Source organism: Eriocheir sinensis, unplaced genomic scaffold (genome assembly GCF_024679095.1).
Source record: "Eriocheir sinensis breed Jianghai 21 unplaced genomic scaffold, ASM2467909v1 Scaffold783, whole genome shotgun sequence".
Classification (NCBI taxonomy): Eukaryota; Metazoa; Arthropoda; class Malacostraca; order Decapoda; family Varunidae; genus Eriocheir; species Eriocheir sinensis.
In genome coordinates this window covers 127,228-137,610 of record NW_026112146.1, presented here as the reverse complement: position 1 = coordinate 137,610, position 10,383 = coordinate 127,228, and the positions used below count along the sequence as shown (strand labels likewise).

Below are 10,383 nucleotides of genomic sequence, written 5' to 3'. Positions count from 1 at the left end.
TTGGTGGATACATACATACATACATACATACATAAGGGGAAAGGAATGTAAGGCCCTAAATCAGTGGTTCTTAACCTGGGGGGTGCACCCTCTGAGGGGGAGCACAGTAATTTCCAGGGGGGGTGCGAGCCCTAGGGGAAAACTAGGAATTTCTCTAATTATATTTGCTATTCTCTTACCAAGAGCGTGGGCTAATATTGAGAAGTTTATGAACAAATGCAAAAGTATCGCCATTACTTCAGTTTCCTGTAGTCTACTTAGGGCTTGCCAGTTTCTTTAACATCTGTAAGGAAATTTTATTGCTAGATGCAAGGGGGCGTGGAGGGAAGGACTACTTCCTGGAAGGGGCGGGGAAGTAAAAAGGTTAAGAACCACTGCTCTAAATGGATGCATAAGGTATGTAAAGAGATACATCAGAATCCATAAGGTTCCATGCATAAGGTTCTAAAGAGATAAGTAAAGGAAAAGGGATACAAGGTTCTAAGTAGATACATAAGGGATTTCAGTAGATAAGGGATATAAGGCTCTATGCAGGAGATAAATATAAGGCTGTCAATAGCTACACAAAACACAGCTGTGTTGTGTTAGGTGTGTAATGCCAAGCCTCCCTGTAGAGTGTGAGCGGCAACAACCTGCAGATCCTTGGCCTGGTGCGCCAGGAGTACTCCGGGATGTACCAGTGTGGCGCACAGCTCGCCGGGGACGCCCAGCTGTGTGTCCTTGAGTCAAGTAAGCAGCGGTGCCGTGCGGGGCAGACACTGTTCACACTGTAGCCCTTTGTTTGCATTCATGAGTACTGATGTAGTGTTGTCTGCATTGGACACAGGCAGTGACTAGTCCAGATAATTCCAGGTTGCTAATAAGCCCAGACGCAAACATTTACAAGGTTACTGAATGTATTCCAATGTTTCTGAGGGCAGCTGCAGCCGCTGGTACAGACGCTGCAGTTTTAAAAAGTGTACATTACCCAAGTTATTGATGTTGATGCATGTGATTTTCTTAGCATGGCTGTAAGCATAACCCTTTGTTGTGTTTATTATTCCTTGAAGACTGAATAAAATGCATAGATTACACTGTGGGCAAAGCACACGTCTCCAGTAATGTGTTCATATTTGATTGTCCTGAAGTTTGGAGATATCAAAGCCGGTGCTGAGAGTTACTGACTCACTAAAATGTGATTTACCCGAGAATGACTATTTTGTTGTGGTATTTTGATAATAAGTTGTCTGGGCTCACCTTCAGGGAGGAGCAGCATGCCACCACCCACGCACAAGGCAGGTCACAGACACAGTAAGTGGGGCAGCTCAGGCACACCACTACTACTACTACTCCTTGTTTTCAATACTTAGAATGTCTGCTCATTGTTGACACAGCTTGTTTACATCATTTGCCTTCTCTTGGTGTGGGCCTTGACAGTCACTGTGCCTACTAGTCTTTATGCTGTTCACAATAATTATTCCTGGGATACTCAGTCCTCTACAAGCAGGAAGGATCACTCAGGTCAGAACCAAAGGACACAACCTGGGAATATTTATTGCATAAAAAATTCAACACAATACTACTACTGTTAAGATGTATTTAGCAAATACAGAGTTATCCAACTGCCATTCCAGTGATTATAAAGAAATAATAACATTTTAGCGAGTACATATACAACATTTCATCAAAAGTAAGTAATTCACATCACTTTCCTCCCTTCACTGCAGAGAACGCGTCCAGAACGCGAGTGCAGCACCTCCAGCGAGGGACTGAGTGAATACAAGACCCAGATCAGCGACCTAAGTCCCGGGAGTAACTACATGGTGCGGGTGGCGGCCCACACCTCCGGCGGCCTGGTGGGCGCCTCCATACACGAGGTGCGGGTGTTCACCAAGCCGGACCTGGACCTGCCCTCCGCCTCAGAGTCTGAAAGTTGTCTCCACCTCACCCACCAGTCTGGAGGCCACTTGTCGCCGCCCGTACTGGCCAAAACGCCCATCACGGGATACACCATGTTCTATACGCAGGTGTGGACGGCCTTATAGAACTGTGTGCTAAATGTGGAGTCTCTGTTGCCTAACAAAAGTCTCCCCATATCCTTGTGTGTCATTAGTGACCTTCCTTTGAGTAGAGGGTGACCATAGCCGTGTGTTTGTACAAGTCCCAGTGTGTATCTTAACCATTGTCTCCCTTGTAGTTTTCTCCTCAGGTTGGGTCAGCAGAAGAACACGAAGTAAAGGTCACTGGTACGTCACATGACCTCCAAGGCCTGGACCAGTTCACTGAGCACAGCGTGTGGCTCACCGCCGTCAACAGTAATGGCGGGGGAGACGCCACCCCGGAGGTCACTGCCAGAACCTTCTCAGACGTGCCCTCAAAGGAGCCTCAGAATGTGAGCGTTGAGGCTGCCAGCTCAAGGGTGAGTTGTGGAAGGCTTCCAAGGCAAAGATACATTGTGAAACTCGTTTTTAAATAGCTTTCTGCTCTGTTCGTTTCCTTCACATCATCTCTACAAGTTGCACATTCATTGTTTCAGTATTTTTAACCCTTGCACATTCATTATATTTGACCCGTCTGCTGCGATTGGCACGGATTTGGCCTTCACTGGTAGCCTGAAAACATTTACTCCCATGTCTTTCCCTGGCTCTGTGGTGGATAGTGGAGTGTATCCAATGTGGCATTGGTGTGCAGGATATCCCCTCCCATGCTGCAGGACTTTACATTTTTCTCCACTGAATTGTAGCAGCCGGTTTGTGTTCCATTCCTGTAGCTTGGTGAGGTCTTCTGGTAGGAAATCCACAGTCAGGGGGTTAAGTTGAAGCATTCATGGCCTCACACAATGTTCAAACTTTTTAAGATTGTATTTTGATGATTTATCGTATAACTTTTTTCCCTCACACGGCCTTTCCCTTCAGAGCCTCATCATCTGCTGGGAGCCTCCGCTGGCCGAGCACCAGAATGGGATCATCACCAGCTGCAAGATCCACTACAAAGAGCGCGGCGAGTCAGGTTCCTCCAAGACCAAAGCCACAGACGGAAACAGACGACTCTTTGCCCTCAAGAAAAGCACCACATACTCCATAAAGGTTTAACCCGTCTGCTGCGATTGGCACAGATTTCACATTCACTGGTAGCCTGATAACATACAGTCCCTGGTCTTTCTCTGCCTCTGTGGTGGATAATGGAGTGTTTCCCATGTGGTATTGGTGTGCTGGATATCTCTTCACTGGTAGCCTGATAACATACAGTCCCTGGTCTTTCTCTGCCTCTATGGTGGATAGTGGAGTGTTTCCCATGTGGTATTGGTGTGCTGGATATCCCCTCCCATGGTGCAGGACTTACCTTTTCTTCATTGAATTGTAGCCACAGATACTTTTTGTTCTCGCTGTTCATTTCCCATTTCCTTCTGGTTCTCCTCCTCCTCCTCCTGTAACCCTCTTTTTCCTGTCCCTACTGATCATGTTCTCTTTTTTCCTCTTGCTGTTCCTGTGTTCCCGCCCTGCCAAATATTCTCCCGCGTCCTGCTTCTCGGCATTTCCTTGAGCAGGTTAGTGCAGAGAGCGTATACAGCTTAGGGTCGGAGAGGCTTTGACGGAGCTCAACCAACGTAATGTACAGACTGAAGCGACACAGCGCCACAAAGAGAGCCCACGAGACCACAATTACACACTGTACATATATAGCATAAACTTGGGCGAGGCTGTGGATTTTGATGCAGCGGATGTACATTTTGATCCAATGACCCTGATAACCTAAAACCGGTGAATGTATAGGAGGCGAAGCTACACACGCACACGCACACGCACACGCACACACACACACACACACACACAATAATACAATACCCGTCAACATTACAAAGAGAAAGTATTCTTCCCATGATAAATACTGATTAAAAAGTCTTGTGTGTGTGTGTGTGTGTGTGTGTGTGTGTGTGTGTGTGTGTGTGTGTAATTCACCTCGGCCTGATCACGAGTTGGACTCGGTCCCGCCAGCAGGTACCCTCCCGACGTGAACAAGTGCTCATCATCATCGATCTCTGGGTACTGCCAGGACCTCACACACCACACCCCCCATCCCCCTTGCTCAAGGGAGGACAGTAACCACTCCTTGTCAACAGAAAGAATCCGGCCTGATGGGGGCTCAAACCGCTGCCTGTTTGGCCGTAAAGCCTTGCAGCGCAGCGCTCTACCGATTGAGCTGTGTGTGTGTGTGCATGTGTGTGTGTGTGTGTGTGTGTGTGTGTGTGTGTGTGTGTGTGTGTGTGTGTAGCCTCGCCTCCTATACATTCACTCTGGTTTAGATTAGCAGCTGCTGCAGTCTGACTCGACTCGCTCTCCTGATCATTACTGCCGCAGGAAATGACATAACTGTCTTCTCCCACACTCTACCTTCTCTTCCTCGCTTTATTCTTCATTATTACCATTACCAGAAGCTTTATTACTCTGTTCCCCGCATAAGGAGGACGAGGGGACAGACACATGCGTTTGGCTTCCTGATGCAATACATATTATCAAGGGAAGCATGATAGCAAGAGAATATTGAGCTACACACAACTTTTACTACCATTATTATTGGCAAGATTGTCACGTGTAAGGAGGACGGGGAGGCAGGGACATGGGTTTGGCTTCCTGACACAACACGCATCATCAGAGGAAGCAAGGCAGCAAGCGAATAATGAGCAGCACACAACTATACGCATACAATTCCAGCACTGCCGCCAGGTAAGATCACGAGACTAACAATGAGGAGCCCAACAACATCGTTACGTCCGCATTGCATCGCTCCACATCTTATCCGCCCCAGTTACCAGCGCATAGAAGCTCCTGCCCTTCCCCATTACGCGTATATCATTAGCCAAGCGAAAAGAAAGCCACTCCCTCCATCCCTTCAACTCCGGCTACATGTGATTGGGGGATTTTTTGGGAAAAGATGGTGCTGGTTAATGGTATTTCCTTGGCTGGGGATATCCGCCAAGGTAACCTGAAGAGTTTTTAGTGAAGGTACCATAAGGTTGAAGGCGGATTTTCTAATGGTAACAACAATAAGACTGACACTCGTTTACTCCTTTTCCTTCTGCCTCACCAACTACTTCTGTGAGAGTCTATCAGTTGCCATATGTGTTTCTACCCTCAATCTACATTCTATCTCACGTTAGTTCACCGCAGTATCACCAACGCCATCACCACATATATCAACAAACGCCACAACATACCAACATACCACACACCAACACATTCACTAAACACAAACCAGAAACTTCAAACCATCAACACACGTGATGACAGACTTACTCCCTCATAAATGGACACTCGGCCTCGATTCATTATACAAATACGCTAATTATTCTAAGAAGCCTAAATTATTGGTAACGTTAAACCCGGTGTGTGTGTGTGTGTGTGTGTGTGTGGGTGTGTGTGTGTGTGTGTGTGTGATATATATATATATATATATATATATATATATATATATATATATATATATATATATATATATATATATATATATATATATATATATATATATATATATATTGATATATATATTGATATATTTATTTTTGGCTTAATAGTTATATACATATTGGTAAATTACAAATGTAGTTTTTATTTTAAGCCAGGGCCATTAAGCCGAGGCTTTCTTAGGACCTGAAGACTCGTAAAGAAAGTACATAACAAGGGACAGGTTTAGGCCACATAAAGCATAATAACTTACATATATTTCAACAATGTATAAATGTATAGGTCAGTCGAAGTGAAAAATGTATACAATACGAACATGTGAAAAAAAAACTTAGTTGACATCACTCTAGCAGTAAACAAGTGTACATGTGAAATAAAAACTTGAAAATAGCTTGATTATTATTGAAATAATGAAATTTACAGCAATCAGTCGGAGTTTGCAAAAATAATGTGAGAAAAAAAAACGCAATGAACCATTCAAAAACACTATAAAATAAATTAAAAAATCAATGTGACCATAAGTTCTCATAGGTACTAAGAAGCCTTTTTATTAATTTGGTTTGAACAATCTTATATTCTCATCAGTTTTTAAGTGTTGTGGTAAGTCATTCCAGATTTTAGCTCCTCTTGATAGGATGCTCCGTTTTTTTTTTTTTACAACAAAGGAGGCAGCTCAAGGGCACACAAAAAAAGAAAACAATAATAAAAAAAAAGCCCGCTACTCGCTGCTCCTAAAAAAGAAACAAAAGAGGTGGCCGAAAGGAAGATCAAATACGGGAGGAGATGTGTCCTGATACCCTCCTCTTGAAAGAGTTCAAGTCGTAGGCAGGAGGAAATACAGATGAAGGAAGATTGTTCCAGAGTTTACCAGCGTGAGGGATGAAAGAGTGAAGATGCTGGTTAACTCTTGCATAAGGGGTTTGGACAGTATAAGGATGAGCATGAGTAGAAAGTCGAGTGCAGCGGGGCCGCGGGAGGGGGGGAGGCATGCAGTTAGCAAGTCAGAAGAGCAGTCAGCGTGGAAATATCGATAGAAGATAGAAAGAGAGGCAACATTGCGGCGGAATTTAAGAGGTAGAAGACTATCAGTATGAGGAGGAGAGCTGACGAGACGAAGAGCCTTAGCCTCCACTCTGTCCAGAAGAGCTGTGTGAGTGGAGCCTCCCCACACATGAGATGCATACTCCATACGATGTGATGTCCTGCACAATGGTATTAATAGGTCATGAGGTCTCCGGGTAACATTGCCAGGCATTGCTGTAAAGCCAGAGTCTATGGAGAGAGAGAGAGAGAGAGAGAGAGAGAGAGAGAGAGAGAGAGAGAGAGAGAGAGAGAGAGAGAGAGAGAGAGAGATTGTCGCTATATAGTACGGTTCTTATGGGCCAAACAAAGTCTTTCGCTCCACCATACGTGATGCAAGTGTGGACATGGCCTTATCTTACGTAATTTAGGGCACTGATGTCAGAAATCACCCGTCCAAGCATCCTTCTCCTGTCAGAGAGGCGCTATACGACAACATAAGCGTGGATAGCCTTGGCTTGAGTTTTAAATTTTCCGCAAAAAAAAAAAAAATATTAAGCATTTAATGACCAAATATACTCAGGACTTAATAATTCACAAAGAGTTTTTCAAGTCACTTAGTTATTTTACATGCAATCTATTGCTTAACATTCATGATTTCATTAATATATTTTTTCTCTACTTCTACAAATTTGTTTACCGAGAACACGATTAGAAGTAAATAACGAAGAAAACGTATTTTAAGGATAGACTCGTATTAAAAACTCGTGTTGAAGCGCTGCGACTGTTTACATAATACATATCTACCTCAATGACGACGCAAAGGCTGTCAGTGAGTTATAGCAGTATTTGCCAATATATGTGTGGATAGCTTTTTTTTTTTTTTTTTTTTTTTTACGTCGCGGCCTATTGCGCCGGTAGGCTTGTTCCCGGTGGATCCTGATGGTCGGTCCAAGGCTTCTTTCCGGTGGGTCCTGATGGTCGGCCCAGCCCGTTCTGGCGCAGGCGAGTGTTTATAGTGGCGCCATCTTGCATTGGCTCATGCTGCCCTCCCGGAGCTCATCTTTAATCCTAGAATCTAGAGTCCGGGTTGATAGGTGGTCTTCTGGACAGCATGTGGGTAGTTTTAAGCCACTCGGCGGCGGCTGAAAAATCCCAGCTTGGTGGCACCGGTCGGGGATTGAACTCGCGTCCTCCTGGACGCGGGGCCGTCTTGCTATCCTTCCAGCCACCGCCTCAAGCTTAGACTTGAGTTATTCATTTCATGCTTATTATTTACCGGCAGTTTAAGAGAACATCATGTAGCTATCTGGCAACTTACACTAGAGCAAGACCTTTAATTTAACATTAATCAATATATATATATATATATATATATATATATATATATATATATATATATATATATATATATATATATTTATATATATATATATATATATATATATATATATATATATATATACAACATAGGAAACAGTTCAAGGGCACCCAAAAAAAGGAAACAATAATAAAAAATGCCCTCTACTTACCTCTCCTAAATATAATCCAGAGGTGGCCGAAAGAGAGGTCAATATCGGAAGGAGAGGTGTCCAAATACCCTTCTCTTGAAAGAGTTCAAGTCGTAGGCAGGATGAAATACAGATGCAGGAAGATTGTTCCAGAGTTTACCAGAGTGAGGGATGAAAGAGTGAAGATGCTGGTTATCTCTTGCATAAAGGGTTTGGATAGTATAGGGATGAGCATGAGTAGAAAGTCGCTTGCAGCGGGGCCGCGGGAGGAGGGGAGGCATGCAGTTAGCAAGTTCAGAAGAGCAGTCAGCGTGGAAATATCGATAGAAGAGAGAAAAAGAGGCAGCATGGCGGCGGTAATTAAGAGGTAGAAGACTCTCTGTATGAGGAGGAGAGCTGATGAGACGAAGAGCCATATATTTAGTAGGAGTAGGTAGGAAGACACCTACCGAACGGGCGTGAGCTACTTCCGGTGAGGATATATGAGAAGCGAGGAGGGTGCTGAAGCCCTACAAAGACCCTACCCATGTCCTCACTAACCGTTTCCCTTTTGTCTCATTAACACCAGAGAGCAGTTCAGCATGCTCTCTAAAGACAGTTCCTCTCTCTTTCTACACCACACTACATTCACAAAACACAAACACCTTTTCCCAAAATTCAAAATTCAAAATGGCTAACGAAAACACTACCTCGGAGTCTCCACCTGGGGGGGGGGGGACCATAAATTCCCCCAGGGAGGACTCCCCTTCTGGCTGCCGACTTGAGAGGTGTCTTGATAACTCCTCGAACCTCCTCCTTATCAATTTCTGCAACATGTGCGGCCTCCGTTCTAATTTTCATTCTGTGGAACACCATCTCTCCTCCTCTAAACCTCACCTACTCTTCCTCACCGAGACACAGGTTTCTGAGGCTACGGACAACAACCTCTACTCTGTTCCCTCCTACTATCTCTATCCTAAATTTCAATCCAAAGCTGGATGTTGCGCCTACGTGCGCAACGACATCACTTGCTCTCGTGCCCACGACCTTGACTCTTCTGAATTTTCCACCATCTGGCTAAGACTTCATTGTCATTCTATTACTAAATACATCTGTGCTGTTTATCTCTCACCTAACTCTACTAACTATGTAAAACTCTTTGACTATTTGAACTCTAAAGTGGAGCACATCTTGACCCACTCTCCCTTCGCTGAAATCTCCATCTTGGGAGATTTCAATGTTCACCACCAGCTTTGGCTTTCATCCTCTTGCACTGACCAGCCTGGTGAACAAGCCTACAACTTTGCTCTCCTCAACGACCTGGAGCAGTTGGTTCAGCACCCTACACGTATTCCCGATCGTCTTGGAGACAGGCCCAACATTCTAGACCTCTTCCTTACCTCTAATCCTTCTGCTTACTCTGTCAACCTGTTCTCTCCGTTGGGCTCCTCCGATCACAACCTTATTTCTGTATCCTGTCCTATCACTCCTGTACACCCTCTGGACCCTCCAAAGAGGCAATGCTTCTGGCATTTTGCTTCAACTCGGTGGGACGACCTGAGGATGTACTTTTCCGATTTCCGATTTGCTTCCAGGATAGAGACCCCTCTGTGTGTGCTCAGCGCATCACAGAGGTGATTGTCTCTGGAATGGAAGCATACATTCCACGTACTTTCTCTACTCCCCATGCTAAAAAACCTTGGTTTAATCACGCTTGTTCTCGTGCTGTCAAAGATAGAGAGGCAGCTCACAAAATGTACCAAGGCCCTCGAACTCCCTCTAACCATGATCATTACATTTCCGCCCGGAATCGTGCCAAATATATTCTTCGACTTATCAAAAAAACTCCTTTATCCATAGAAAATGTCAACACCTTGTTTTCTCTATTTCTTCCAGAGAGTTCTGGCACTTAGCCAAAAATATCTCCTCCAATTTCACTTCTTCCTCTTTCCCGCCTCATCTTAACCCAGACAGCAGCACTGCCGTCTCATCTATCTCTAAGGCTGAACTCTTCGCTCAAACTTTCTGTAACAACTCCACTCTGAACGATTCTGGGCATGTTTCTCCTACTCACCCCCCCTCTGACTCCTTTATGCCTGTTATTTAGATTATTAGGAATGATGTTTTTTATGCCCTCTCTGGTCTCAACTCTCAGAAGGCTTATTGACATGATGGAGTGCCTCCTATTGTCCTTAAAAACTATGCTTCCGTGCTGACACCCTGCCTGGTCAAACTCTTTCGTCTTTGCCTATCAACAGCTACCTTTCCTTCCTTCTGGAAGTACGGCTTCGTACAGCTTCTGCCTAAGAAGGGTGAACGTTCCAATCGTTCAAACTACCGCCTTATAGCTTTACTTTCCTGTCTATCTAAAGCTTTTGAATCAATCCTTAACCGGAAGATTCAAAAGCACCTTTCCACTTCTAACCTTCTAT

At 44.5% G+C, this 10,383-nt stretch overlaps 1 protein-coding gene across 1 annotated transcript; it reads left to right on the top strand.

The window, feature by feature from the left end:
• The first annotated feature begins 1,953 nt into the window (after positions 1 to 1,953).
• On the top strand, positions 1,954 to 4,777 carry LOC126994383 (netrin receptor DCC-like). Its single transcript, XM_050853697.1, has 3 exons — positions 1,954 to 2,006; positions 2,177 to 2,398; positions 2,895 to 4,777. Exons 1-3 carry the CDS (start codon positions 1,992 to 1,994, stop codon positions 3,069 to 3,071), a joined length of 414 nt encoding a protein of 137 aa, XP_050709654.1. The 5' UTR covers positions 1,954 to 1,991; the 3' UTR covers positions 3,072 to 4,777.
• The last annotated feature ends 5,606 nt before the right edge of the window (positions 4,778 to 10,383 follow it).